We start from the raw sequence: 14,831 nt of genomic DNA, 5'->3' as shown, positions 1-14,831 counted from the left end.
ACAGCAATATAAATGCCTGTAGTAAGAAAAAATTGCAAAAGAAAGTTTGGATGCCATTAAAATTAGTAGTTTTACTTTGAGGCTACTCTTATCCATAGCCTTAACCTGGCAAAGCAGTGTAACTGGAGTAGAAAAAAAAAGGAGCTGGAGAGGAAGGTAAGAGCTGTTTATTGTGATGCCCAAAGGAAACATGGTGGGATTGGGGTGTCCTGCACAGGTCCAGGAGTTGGACTCGATGTTCCTTGTGGGTCCCTTCCAGGTCCCTTCCCTTCTCTGGTTCTGTGATGCTCTCTGGGAATGATCTCAAAATAGTCTTCCCAAAATAGATTTAAAGCACATATTTAAATCCTGCTTTTTTGGACATTACTATGAGTTTAGGTGAGATCTGGGAGAGCTCCAACTTGGATGTGATACCAATGTAATATCCCCATTACAGTAATGCAATGATTGCTTCAACAAGGCAGGAAGTTGGTATTCAAGATGCCAAAATACTCAGCTGGTTGAAAACTGGCAGAGTTCCACTGACTGCAGTGGATTACACTAATTTACATTTGCTAAGAATCTTGACTAACAACATCTAATTTACATGCCAAGCAGGTAAAAAATATTTAAAAAAAAGTCTCAAAATTTTTTTTACAAAAAAGAGCAGAGTCTATACCTTAACCTTAATTGCTGCTGCTGTTGTCCAGATGAAGAAAGTACTGTTTAGTCCTTCCTAAGGAGTGTTTTCCCCTAGAAGAGTAAAGGGAATTTTTATAAGGAGGTGGTGTATGTACAACAACTTGAAAGCAGGAATACTAGATACACAGCAAAATCTTGTCCAGTGTGCTTCTTTTATTGACTCTAAACAAAGCACAACTTAGTATATTCTTTTTAGTTTTTATGTTTTAAAACAAAACAAAACAAAAGAAAACAAAACAAAACAACAAAGCCAAAGCAATGGCAACCAATAGTCATGTAACTGTCATTTCAACTTAAGAAGGTTCATGTAACTTTGTCTTACCCGTGAACTCTCTGTGCATTCAGGCATTATGAAGCTGCTCTGATGTGAATGATACATGCTTTCTACAAAGCAAATAGACTGTTAGGGATAAAAAATAGAAGGAATATACAGCAGCTTAATAGAATTTTAAAAGCCATGTAGCAAAATGAATATTGAGGCTGATCTCATTAGCTGCATTTCTCAGTAAGCATTTTGTCTTTATAAAGACAAAAATATGTACAAAGTTCAAAGTCATATTCTGATCTAACATTAGATACTTCAGCATACAGGAAAAAAATGGTGAATAGCCTACTGAACTATAGAATTTAGTAAGTCATAGTTCAGTTTTCATGGAAGTATGCACAACTTCCATTTTTACATAGACTGTTCACAGCAAAGACTCATGACTAAGCTAATTGACAGCTCATTTAATCTAATAAACTACTGCAAGGCTAGTATGCTTCTGGACTCCAGCTCCTAAAAGACCTCCAGGGACAGGAGAGAGAGAAGGAGGGAACCCTACAATATCCAGGGAAGAAGGCCTAGGATTAGAGAATATGCCTGATAGCAATGCACGAGCTTGTCTGCTCCAAACTGATTGAAGAGAATCCTCTTTTACAGAAACACTGAATTTAAAAATGTGGGTCTGTGTAAGGAGCTTTGATGTGACAAACAAGCTGGAGCTTCACTATGGCTGTTACAGCAAAGAAATGCCATCTTGTGCAGTGTAACCTTTTCAGGCAACAGCATAATTGAACAGAGCAGCAGATAGAGGCAGTTCCAAGGAGCTCTACTCTCTGTTTCCTTTTTGATACATCTCTGCAAAAACAATCCATGCATGATGTTCATAAGGCATGCTGTTACTACAGTTCCAGGAGCTGTAGAGTGAATCCATATAGGCTGACTTGGCTTTTAAATCATATTCCTACTGAGATAAAAATACTGTTTCTTCCTACAAAATAAAAAGAGAGCCAGCTAACTATGGGTATATATGTGGTGATGAGTTTCATTCACAAAAATGAGTCCACCAGCAATTGTTAGAAGATTTTTATTTATTTTGTCTTTTGAATGCTGTTTTATAATAATTAGCTTTTTCTTAGTGAAGAGCCCAGCTGAGATTGTGCAGGAGCACATTTCATCCCCTGCTCAGAGTGAGGTCTGTGCCTAATGCACAGATGGTGCCAGTCTGCTCAAGCACTCACGTTGGCAGCAGCTTCACAGGCCACACTTTCAGCTTTCCAGGTCTTGGATCAGTCTCTGGAGTTTAACTGAGATGAGTGACTTGTAAGAGAGACTGGTCTCTGATTTGAACTGCCCTGGAGCAGAGATGTTCAGGAAAGCTTCCTGCTGCCAGAAGGAATTATAACCAGAGTGACTTCCTGTTGGATTCTACAGATTTTAGCTAAATTAGTCTTGGAAGTTCTGTTCTAGAAGCCCTACAGACACAGCACTGACTTAGGGGCTGTCATATAGTGCTTGCCTTGTTCATTCATTTTCTGAGTAGGGGTCTGTGCAAGGGGGGGCTTTAACAGCTTACATAAAATTCATGTAAGACATGTATTTGGGTGATCTTCTCTATTGCTGCCATAGGAGCCTGCAATTCCTGCTTAAGAGGCAGGTTTGGCAGGTAATTTAGCAGTTAACAATTTCACTCTTACTATTTTTCTCAATGATTGCCATGATATTTATGTGGTTCTTTCTTTGTAGTCATAAAGAAAATTGAATGAATTATCAAAGGTTTTATAGAAATTTGAAAGTATTTTTTGAAAACATTAAACTGATACATGGAGTTGAAACGTCTATTTATTTTTACCAGCTCTATTTTATTTATGTATGTATGTATGTATGTATGTATGTATGTATGTATGTATGTATGTATTTATTTATTTATTTATTTATTTTAAACTACTGCATGTATAAAGTTGGATTTGATTTGTATATGCTTTAGCTAAAGGCAAAGAATTTTGTACCTCATGCTATTCTCTGATGAGCTAGCAGATGGACTAGGCGATTTATGGACACATTCCAAAATATGCAACATTCACCCTTGCTAAGGTTGAAGTAATGGAGAGTTTTATGATTAAGAAAGGCATAAGGAAGAAATGTAAATATTTTTTAGGAATAACAAAACAAATTCATATATTTGGTGGACATTTCTCTGGAGCCCCTGGCTGTGGACTTTGTAAGTTTGATTTTCATTCAAAAATTAAATTTTTGATTGAAATGCTGTAATTGCCATAGGTTCTGAGGAGTGTGTCAGTATTTTTGATCCTGGATTTCAAGATACTTCTGATACTTAAAATAATAATATATTGTGCACTCCATCCTCCTTCACCCCTGAAAATGGAAAATGTAACTGATACCACAACACTTGCAGACACACTGGTGTAACTATGAAGCTGTTTCCTGAATGCCCTGGGTGTACTCTCCATGTGCTCTGAGGAAGGAATACAAGCGTTTAAATGAATTAAATCTGGGGAATAAAGACAATTTTCTATTCATTCAAATTGTCCTACTCAGTGAGGTTTACTATGACTGATCTCAAAAATCAGAAATGTGTTATATTCTTTATTTTCTCCTTTTGTCTATTTTTGTTGTCTCAATGAAACAAAATATTAAACAACTTATTTTAAAACTTAGAGAAGACTTTTAACCTATATAAAAAGCTCCTACATTTTTATATAATCTTGAAATGAAAATATAAAGAAGTCAACTATTTTTAAGTTATTTAAGCACTTTTATCCTTATTGGATCACCAGTCTTATATCTGCTGAAATTTCCTTTAGTTCAGGCCGTATTTATGGGTGTTTCTGGTCATCTAAAGTTGAAGTTTTTCACTAAAGTGCAGTTTTGTTATGTTGTTTTTCTAAGGAAAAGAAGAAAAAAAAAAAAAAAAAAGGGATAAACTATTTATTTTTTTAATTACCTAGTAATGTGTGACAAAATTGCTATCAGAAAGTTTGGGTGAGTGAGAGTGTATGAAACCACCCTCTGAAACACTTGCATTCTTTCTAATAGTAAATAGGGTGTTGCACACTATTCACACCTGTCCTTTCCCTCATCCCTAAGGCCAGGACACCACCCTGCTGTCTCTGAGAGGGGTGTGGTGGAGGGAAGGGAGGTCAGGATTGCTTTTAGAATTGAATTGTGAAGGGGTTGGTACAGTGAAACATTTCAGTTCAGGTCATTTCAGTTATTTATTGAGGAGTCAGAGTTCATTTGCCAGAATTATAATAATGTGTGAGATGGGTTAGCCTGGTTAGGGACTCCCAAAGTTATTAACAGTTTTTTAACAATGTATGTCCCATTTGAGGCATAGCACTGCCACTATATTCTGTGTGCAACCAAATACCAAACCTCCAGGCATTAAAAGCAGAATTCTCCAAACTAAATTTTATTGAGTTTGCACATTGCTGACCAATGTTGAGATGTCAGGAAAATGAAATCACTTTAAAAGTCCAAGCTGGGAAATATGAATACATATCTGCAATTTTTCTTTGTAATCCAAGTGGAAATTAGGAGATTTTCAAAACACAGGGAGCCTCATTTACTATTTGCAGATGCCAGTCTCTGTCTACTCCCTTAGCAATAAACTGACATTTTGAAGCATTCCTTCTTCCAGCAAACAAAAGCAGCTGTAAGTCACTAAGAATAGGTGGCTGTATTAGCAAAGCTTGCTCAAGCTCAAGGGAAGAGATGGCCTAATATTACCCTAGCTTTAATTACTGTTTGATGATCTGGATAATCTTTGATCAAAGAACTGTTCTTGATTAATTTATGATGTTCTGTTGGCTTTAACAATAATAAATTCTGTCTTATTGTTACTTACATTCAGATGGTTTTTGTAGAAGTGGAGAATAAAATTGAACATCTTCTTTTAAAAAAATTCACACACTAAACCCAACAAAACCCCTAACATTGGAGATAATAATTTTCTAAGTCCTGTGGTTAATAAAATGCCAAAAAAACCCTCAACAACCTCTTCAAGTTCCCTGAGATTTAAAATTACTTTTTCAGAGAGTCAATAAATGATAAATTGCATTAAGAACAGCTAAGGCAGGCCAAAATTTCCTATGAATCAGTGAGCTTGAGAAATTATGTAAGTGCCCATATCCAAATATACCAGAACTGCAGAATAAATGTGAAGCATTTTCTTCCTATTGTTCTTCATCTGTTACAAGAAAGATCCACTTTGAATTGGGATTTTTGAGTTATTAATCAGTCTCAGCTAAAAGCCTGAGTTAAAACTGCTATGAAACCAATAAATGATGTCATCTTGTTATTTAATACTGTATTTTTATCACTAGGAAGCATTACAACATTTTTCTTAACAAAGGGGGATTTAAAATCTTCTTTCCATGTTTGTGAAGTAGCAGAAGTACAATGCTGAACTTCTGTTTTATCAAGGTTTAAATACAAAGTGGCAATTACAAAAATTGCTTCTTAATTTGAAAGTCCTCTGGACTAGTCTATTAATTATCAACAGTCAAAAGGAGCTGATGATTCCTACAAAGTGTGCCTGATTATATGCTTCCCTTTGAGTAGGCACCTGAGTGAGCCCCTTGACTCTGCACTGCTTATCCTCTCTGATGTTAACTGAGGCATAAGTGTTCCCAGCATCCTGCAGAATTCTCTGAGTGTTTTACTTGAGAATGAACTTGCTCTGATAATTTTTTCCCCAACATGCACTGCTATGGTAAGTCACAGTTTTCAGCACATCAGCTGCTCTGTCACTTGTCATCCCAGACCTTTAGAGCAGTCAGTGATCAGGCAAGTGATTCTGAGCAGCAGCAGCTACAGCAAACTATTGGGGTGGTTTCCTCCTTTGTGTTGCTGCCATGAATTTCAGGAATGAAGGCATCTGTGAGTTGCTAGGGAGCAGCTGTAATGTTATTTATACACTCTGTGGAGCAGAGAGTAAGATATATAAAATACTCAGACTGATTTCTTTGAACACACAGAATGCTTCTTAGAAATGAGCATTTTTCAATGTGTTTCACAATGAATTGCTTCTGATTCAAAGAAAAGAAGTGTCTTGTGAGAAAGAAAAATTGTCTGGCATGTATTAGAAATAGAAAGCATTAATATAACTCTGGAAGTAGGATACACTAGTAAGAATATAGAATTTTCTTATGTTGGGCAGGCCATATTGTTCTAACTACTAAAATCTCAGTTAAAGGAGAACATCTACAGTAATAAAAAATTTGCAATAGTATAATATAGAATAGACTAGACTAGACTAGACTAGACTAGACTAGAATAGAATAGAATAGAATAGAATGTAAAATTAGAAAGTGGTTATTTCTTTTTTCTGACTCTTTCTGCTCCCAAAATCTCATCATATGTTTGGATGTCTGTCAGAGAAAAGCAATCATGGCATAACTTCATAGCATTGGTAAAAACAAAAACTAAAATTACTAAATATATATGTCTTATTAGTTGATATTTTTTAGTTAAGAAAATTTATTAAAATAGAAACTTTGATTCTTTAAAACATTGAATATTATTAATAAAACTCTAATTTGTTTATTTATTTATTTATTTATTTATTTATTTATTTATTTATGTTAACATTACTCAAAATTTCAGTAAGAAATGAACTTTTTATTCAGCTGAGGGCTAGGCTGAAGTGGAGCTGATGGCCCAGGGTACAGGCAGAGGTTCCTGGTGTGGCAGGGGTTGATCACTGAGTCCTGGTAGTGCCACAAAGTGGTAAAAAGCAAGAGATTGGAAGGACCAGGGGGAATTGGCAATGGGAGGCCCTTTCCAAGAGTGCGGAGTGGGAAGAAAGGAAATACTTCACTCAGACTTTATTTAAGTTTCACTCTGTTCAGAAAGATTTTAAAAATTTATTAAATAGGTTAATTACTTTCGTACACAAGCTTATAAAACCTAGGTCAAGATTACCATAGTACAAGTACTCTTAGTAGTTTGGTGTGGTTGCTTTCAGAAAAGATGGAGGAAAACCCACCACAAAGTTTTGGTTGAATTTACTGCAAGTTCAGCACTGCCTTTGAGCAGTGTGAGTTTTTGCCCTCGTGGTGGACTCCAGCTGGTCTAGACTGACAATAAAGCATTTGGTGATTGTTGACAGAGATGTCTCAGCCTAGTTTAGCTAAGTGGTCTTGAAAGGAGTACTGAAATAATAAAAATGTCCGTAGATTTACCTTGTACAGATAAGTATTACTGGGATTGTTGAGCTATTTTATTTCTTATTTTCAAAGCCGAGAAATTACAGTGATTTTGGTTAACTTTTGAAATTCTGTGTTTGAACTTCCAAAGACATTGGCTGGTATGATTTCTATGTCCATGGAAGTATTCAGTGATGGAAATGAGATTGGCATGTTCATGTCCTGTGTTTGGGCCCTCAGCCAAGTTACCACTGCCTGAAGGAAAGGCTCTGTTGTTTTTAAACTGGGAGACTGACATGTTCAGAGCAAACAAAAAAACAAAGAGGCAAAGGAGTTCTACTGCAGATGAAAATATTTTTTTTCTGAGTGTGATACAGCATGAGGGCCATTTAAATAAATTTTCAGTGCTAGGGCCAGCCCCAATGCCTGCCACAATATAGCAAGAGCTGTGTAATAACATCTTTCATTCTCTCTCAATTTGTGGAGAAGTGTTTGACTTGCCCTGGCGAGCTTTATGGGAACAAGGAGAACGTCTCTTTGTGAGAGATTTATAAACATGTCCTTGAAGACTGAACAAAGAGGGGCACATTCTGCTGAGGAGCTGGCAGTTTTTCTAATCTTTGTCACATTCAACTATTGTTGTGTTGTTTCACCTTAATGTGACTGTCTCCATCATGTTCTCTCCCCTAAAACCTTGCAGTTCATTATGTGCAATTTAAATACAGTCTTTCCTGAATAAATAAGTGCATGACTATTGACTTCAGTAAAAAATTAAAGTATTTTTGTGCTATGACTTTACAGGTTTTGCTTAGTCATGCTGTGAGGTTTTATTCTGTGAGAAATGACAGGGTTTTACTGGCAATTTGGAGATGTTTTTGCAAAGTATTATTGATTAAAGTACTAAAAAGTATTTTAGATGTAAGAACCAATCACAACTTGCATTCATTTAGTTAAAACAATTTAACAAACTGTATTCAAATTAGCTCCTTTTAACAAGCTGTGGAGCCTGCCAAATTGTATTTTGTAAGACAAATGAGCACACTTTTGCCAATAACACCCTTTATGGCTATTTGAGATGAGCATTCACTAATTTTGTTAGACTTCTAGGTGGGAGGCTTGGAGAAGGAAATGTTTGTCCCAGGGTGCCATATCCTGAAGTGTGTGTCATTTCCCTGTGTGGTGCTGTGCTGAACTGCTGCAGTGCTGTGGTGGATTAAAGAAAAGAGTAGTAGGCAACAAATAAATTATGTACACACCTCCTAAATAATTAATGAATATTAGACTGTTCCTTGGTAGTTGAGACAGGTCTCACACTTCAGGAAAAAAAAGAAGTGTGTGAAGATCCAACTAATTTCCGATGCTGTTTGTTTAAGAGCTTGCAGGATAAATCTTTCACTGGCAGTAGAAGCAGGGTAGATTGGTGCTTCTAGCCCTGTCATGAGGTAAAACAAAGAAGGGGACAAGGAAAGTCACTGACTCACATCTGTGTGGAATCTTGTGCAAATCTCAAAGGGTTTTATTTTGGGTGGGAGGTGTTCTGATTTTTTTTTTTTTTTTTTAAATCACTGAGAAATACAAGTTTTGAAGCCAGCCTCATAGTCAGGCTTTCTTGGTGGTAGGACCCACCCACAATGCTTATTATAAAGGTTTAATGATGCTCCTGTCTTCTGTGGTGATGATCTCCTTGTTATATGATTCAGGGTTTTGAATTTTCATATAGCTGGTGCTGGAGAAGAAAGATGAAAATGTTTTGTTGGTTTTTTTCCTGCAAATGTCCCACTGTCCAACACTTTGATAATATGCAGCTTTCAAACCATTCAAGCTTGGGGATATGGGAGTAATTTCCCCATAGGAACTGGGTATGTGAATACTGTGAGTGCTTTCAAATTGGGGTTTATATGATCAAACATTTGCTGGAAGAACAAATTAGATACAGGGATAAAAGTGCAAATTTTCCATCCAGATTGTCAGTTCATTACCATTGTGGTTTACTGTAATTTTGCTCACATTGAGCACAGCACAAGAAGGACACAGACCTGTTGGAGAAAGTCCAGCAGGACACAATGATTAGAGAGATGGAACATCTCTCCTATGAGGAAAGACTGAGACAGTTAAGATTGTTCATCCTGGAGGAGTTTGGGGAGACCTTATGGTAGGCTTCCACTACCAAAAAATGGCTACAAGAGAGTTGGAAAGAGACTTTTTACAAGGGCACATAGTGTCAGGCTGAGGGGGAATGGCTTTAAACTGAAAATCAGTAGGTTTAGATTGGGTGCTAAGAAGAAAATTTTTACTGTGAATATGGTAGGACACTTGCAAATGATACTAAGGGAAACTGTGGATGCTTCATTCCTGACAGTGTTCAAGAAAAGCTTGGCTGGGGCTGTGAGAAAGGTGTCCCTGCCTGTGGTCGTGAGGTTGGTACCAGATGATCATTAAGGTCTCTTCCAGCTCAGATCATTCTGTGATTAAGTAAATTAGATATTGTGTTTCTAGTTGGTGGTTGTGTGAGTGCAGAATGACATCTCCTTAACTTCTACTGAGTCTGTTAGAAACCAAATTTCACCAAGTGCTTAAAAACATCAGAGAATCAGCACTACAGCACTTGCCCTTATATATCTGATCAGTGCAATCTCCAAGTGATCCCTGTCATCCATCTGCTTCAAACCTGCTTTAATTGAGCACATATTTCACTCTGCCTCTATGTGAATTTTCTTTTCTTGTGGTGCTCTTACTTTTGTTTATCATGCTGAGTGAAAAGATTAATTGGCATTTTGGGCATGAACTGGCATGAAATGGCATTTTTGCAATGAACTACTTCTTTCTCCAAATTTTAGACTTTTTGCTTAATTGAAAATCCAAATGGAAAGTGTTTATAGAAAGTTTTTCTTATTGCTTTCCCCACTGAATAGGAAATGAAGAGCAATTGTGTAAAAAAATCTGGAAAGAAAAGAGACCAGAAATACTTGAACAAATGAAACCAAACATTTAAACATTTTCACAAGTGAAAAATAGGAATGCTTTAAAATTATTTTTAAAATTATTATTTTAAAATTTATGTGAAAGTTATTTTACATTTTGAGCCCATTTGCAAAATCTTGTTTCCAGTCTTCTGTAAATTAGTAACTTTTGATTAAAGTGTACTTCATGAAGTCACAAATGAAGTTTAAAGAATTTGCTATTACCTTTCTCTTCAAAGAACCAAGACATCAACACCTGGTATATTGCAGTACCTCTTTCTTGTGTGACCAGGATGAATATTTGCTGACAATGTCAAAACCTGAAAGTTTTACAAGATTTGGATGGTCATTGCAATTTAGGTGTTCCTCTGAGATTCCTAGTTTAGATTCAAACCATCTGGATCTATAAAACTGATTTTTACTCTTGCCTTGTCTATAGGACTGGTCATGACAGTCAATTTAACTCCAAAATGGTTTGCTGACTGCAAATTTAATGTGTTTCAGAGAAAAATAAATGAAATTCTAAAGTGATCTATTGTAGAATAAAATGTCTTTATTTCCAAATTTGTTTGATTAATACTTGGCTTAATGGCCAGTTCTACTACTAAGAAATGTCCTAAAAAATCTCCCCCTTCCCCAAACACCCCCAACCCTCAAAAATAAATAAAACCTACAAATCCTCAAAATTAGATTTTTGGATTTGACCAGAGATAAACTTTTTGTGTGGCTATTTTGAAAATCAATCACCTAAAAAGTATCCAGACTGCAATCTGAGTTGATTAGGATATGTCATCTGTTGTAGTAGTTTTCTGCTCATGGTGCACAGATTTTTAAAAATAATCATTACTGTATTAGGAATAAAGCTTATTCCAATTGCTCAGTTACTGGTGGAAAGGAATGACTGTACTTCTGAAGGAAAATAAACCACAGACCAGGACCCAACATAAGTTTTGTAAAATTCATAAGTGATGAAAAGCTGTGGCAGCTTATGGGACACGCCTGATAAAAATCTGCATCGATAACTGCAGTGTCAGAAAAATTTTAGTGGTGTTATGAGCTCCAAGCAGCAGAGATACTGTGGTGAGTTTCTTTAAGGTCTCCATGGCCTTTCCTGGGGAGGCTGGCAGGGCTGCCAGGCTCAGAATGCTCAGCAGCTTTTGGCTCTTGTGCTGGATGGCAGCCAGGGCATTAGTGCTGGACTCAGTCCTGCCTGTGCCTGGAATGACTCCCCAGGAGACAGCACAGCCCCCACCAGGCACTGCTACACAGGCAAAGTACTTGAGTAAACTCAGGCCATCTGTTGGCTGCATAAATTAGTTTTCCCCATTTGCCCATCTAGCTATAAGGTATCCACCTTTTTTTCTTTTTCTTTTTCTTTTTATTTTTTTTTTTAATATTTCCCCTCCAAATAATGTATTTTTTCTTTATCCAGTTCTAGTAAGACAGAGATAGGCAAATGCTTTTTTTTGGATCTTTTTTCTTCCTTTTTTCTTATGGTTACATGCTTTTCACTGTAGTGTCTTTGATTAAAAAATAAAATTATCTCCATATACATGTTCTCTTTGGAAACAATTAATGGCTCTTATATAGAGGAGAAACACATTTGTATTTTCCTTCTTCCCCTTCATATTTTTCCCTATTTCCCCTTTTGTATTTCTGCTTTTCCCTTTTTTCCTCTTACTTGTTCCTCATTCTCTTTCCTTGTGAATACTAATACTATCATATGAGTAAATAGATAAAGGACTAAACTGATTAAAATAGCATGACTTAAAATGAATTAATTAAATTGGTATGTTTGTATTTCAACTTTCAAGGAAGAATTCAATTGAGCAATAACTATTGTATTTGAAATTTAGTCATTTTAAAGGATCTCCATTTTACTGCTTTCTTAGCACTGTGGGAATCAGATTCTTTGAGCATTTTGCAGTTGGTTAGTTTATCACTAAAACTGGTCAATTTTGAAGATTTGAATTAAATGATCTTTAGTGTGAACTTCTGCCTCTCAGACAAAAAGGTCAAGTACTTTTTTCAAGGGCCCATTTGGATTTTCCTTGCAGTGGCCTTTATAAAGCTCCAATAAGAACAGATGCCTCTTCTCTCAAGTCACTTGGCTTATTTTGAATGTGTGCTGTCATTTTGATTTATTTCCATTTTTTCCTTTTGCAGATTTATTTGAAAAACACAGCATTGTATACTGTAGAAGCAAATAACCCTCGTCAGCTAGTGGAAATTGCAGCCAGAGATATTGAAAAACTTCTAAGTAACAGGTCTAAAGCCTTGGTGGTGAGTACTAATGGGTTAAGTTTTCTATTTAGTATTTTAAAAGATCTTTATTTACTATTGAAGCATGCTTTCATTGTTATTTTCACTGCCTATACACTTAGAGGCAGTGTCAGTGTGATGTGTATGAGACATGACATGTAGAAAGATGGCTCCTGACTTCATGGCAAAAATGAACTCGTTTGTTGGCACAGGGCAGATGTTTATAATATTGACCGACAGAGAGGAGCCACAGCCAAGGAAGAAATCAAGTTATAAATAGATTGGAAAATATTCCTCTAGGTGACGTACATGGATGTTTATGGCTTGAAGATCACTGTACTCTGTAGTCAGTAATAAGCTTGGGGAATCAAGAAGCAGGTTTTGTTTGTTTGTTTGTTCTTTCTGATTTGCTGATTTAACCTGTATTTCAGCCATATTTTGTGTGCAGGCCATGCTTCATTGTGGCCTCACATTTTTTTTATGCTTTAAATAGGAAGTATCTGTTCCTTTAAAGTGTTTTTACCAGCAATCTCTTTCTCTCCTATCCTGTGAGACATCAGAGCTAAGCAATTGCTTTGTGTGGCTCCTGCTCACATCACTCTCACCAGTATAAGAATTTAAAATAATTTAATCAGAAGATACTGACCAAACATGCTTGGGGGGATCTGGATGAATTAGTAAACCTGCTTCATTCAGAATAGAGCTATCAGAAATAGGCTTGAAGGATGGAAAAGCAGACTTTGGAAAAGCCCAAAGATTCCTGGAGCAATTGCACATCCATACAGGCTTGCAGATGAGTTTGGATGTGTCATTTAAAGTGAAAGAGAGAAGAAAGAATGATCAATTCACCTAGCTGTAGGCATCTACTCAGCTGGCCATCCTAAGCTCCTTTTTTTTTGTTCAGTGGAATAAAACGGGTCTCAGTCAGGACTGACCTGACATTTTCTGAGTAAGACTTTAAAATGGGATGAACTATAGCTGAGAAGAACTTAACTTCTCTCTTTCTCAGCTGGAGAAGCCTCAAATCTAAATGTCTATGTTGTAAGTGTGTAAATTTGGGGGAGATGAGTCCCACCCACCCAGTCCTTTTATCAGTAGAGTTTCATGCAGCTGAAGAATCAGTGTGAGTGAAACTGCTGCTGCTGCCCTGAGGACTCACCTTATTGTAGGCAATAAAATTAGGAGAAGGATGGTCCTTTAGTCCAGTAGCTTCTAACAGCTCAAATATTTAAACTGACTTTTCTATTTGCAATTGTCACACATGTATACTAGAACTTTCAATCACTTCCAGTTTTAAACCTTCCTGTACATTTTTTTATACACAGGAGACACTCTTATCTCCTGTACCTGATCTATTGATTTCTACTAAATGGATTTCTTTGCCTTCCATATATATTTCTCCTTCTGTTTTTTTAAGGATTACCTTTATGCTGTCAGTTTATAAACTTTATGTAATGAGGCTGAATTATTTACCTAAATTTCACTCTTAAGTCTCATGTATCACATTTTCTCTGAAATCAGGAGGGGGCATGAATGGAGCTGCTACTAATGACTGCATAGAGGGTTTTGCCATTGGGGTTAATATGACCCCAAGTGTTAATTAAGACCTGAATCCTGAAAAGAGTATGATGCAAGGGCATCAAACATCCTCCAGTGATGCCATGAGGAAGGTGCCAGTGAAATACATCAACAATATTATTGTTCAGAGACCAGCATACCTCAGGGGTGCCATGGTTTCCTCTAGGCATGAGACACAACCAACCTTTGGACAAGGTTATAATAAACAAATATTAGTGATGACTTTTCTAATAATAGGTTGCCTTCCCTTGAGCCATAAGAGCACCTTTAAATGAGAAATATCTCTTGCACTGTGAATTATTTGTGTTTTCATTTAACTGTGGGCTAGAGAAATCTCACAGACTAAAATTACCAGATAAATGGGTTTCTGTTTGACAGAAGCTTAAAACTGGTGGTTGTAATAGGTACCTAGCTGAGGAAGGAGAAAGGGGAAAGATCTGAACTCACAGGGCTTTCCTAGGTTACTCTTACTAGGAAATATATTGCATAGAAGGAAAAGTTACGATGAAAGGAAAATGGAAAATTTTCTAGCAAAGTGCACTGGAGAAATAGTAGTGTGAGTGACAAGGAGAGAGACAAGCAGCAGCCTTCTAGTGAACATTTCTTTTGTAGCTTACTGCTGGGTACTTGTCTAGCCTAACCCTACTGAACATCCCCTATTTCAGTATAATGCAGTCCCATATGCAAATGGTCCTGCAAGGAACAAGGACTGGGACTCAATGATTCTTATGGGTCCCTTCAAACTCAAGATATTCTATAATTCTACAATTCCATGATACAATGGAGAGGCTGATATTCTGTCTCAGTGTACCTGCTAAGTGGTGGGTGCAGATGAGCAGTGCTGCATTGCAGCCTGCATCCATCCCCAGGTGTGTGCTGGCAGATGGGAGGAGGATTCACTGACAATGTATCCTGCAA

The 14,831-nt window shown here is 36.7% G+C and overlaps 1 protein-coding gene across 4 annotated transcripts in view; it reads left to right on the top strand.

Annotated features, from left to right (window-relative positions):
- CACNA2D1 (calcium voltage-gated channel auxiliary subunit alpha2delta 1) overlaps positions 1-14,831 on the top strand; it is a 359,815-nt gene that overhangs the window by 54,349 nt on the left and 290,635 nt on the right. For all 4 annotated transcript variants that reach the window (XM_079304608.1, XM_079304609.1, XM_079304607.1 and 1 more), the window contains exon 3: positions 12,240-12,356. In XM_079304608.1, coding sequence (XP_079160734.1) covers positions 12,240-12,356 — 117 coding nt within the window. The remainder of the gene's footprint in view (positions 1-12,239; positions 12,357-14,831) is intronic.

This window comes from Erithacus rubecula (assembly GCF_903797595.1).
Source record: "Erithacus rubecula genome assembly, chromosome: 4".
In the NCBI taxonomy this organism is placed as follows: Eukaryota; Metazoa; Chordata; class Aves; order Passeriformes; family Muscicapidae; genus Erithacus; species Erithacus rubecula.
The sequence above is the reverse complement of the archived record's forward strand: the minus strand, read 5'-3'. Positions and strand labels throughout refer to the sequence as shown.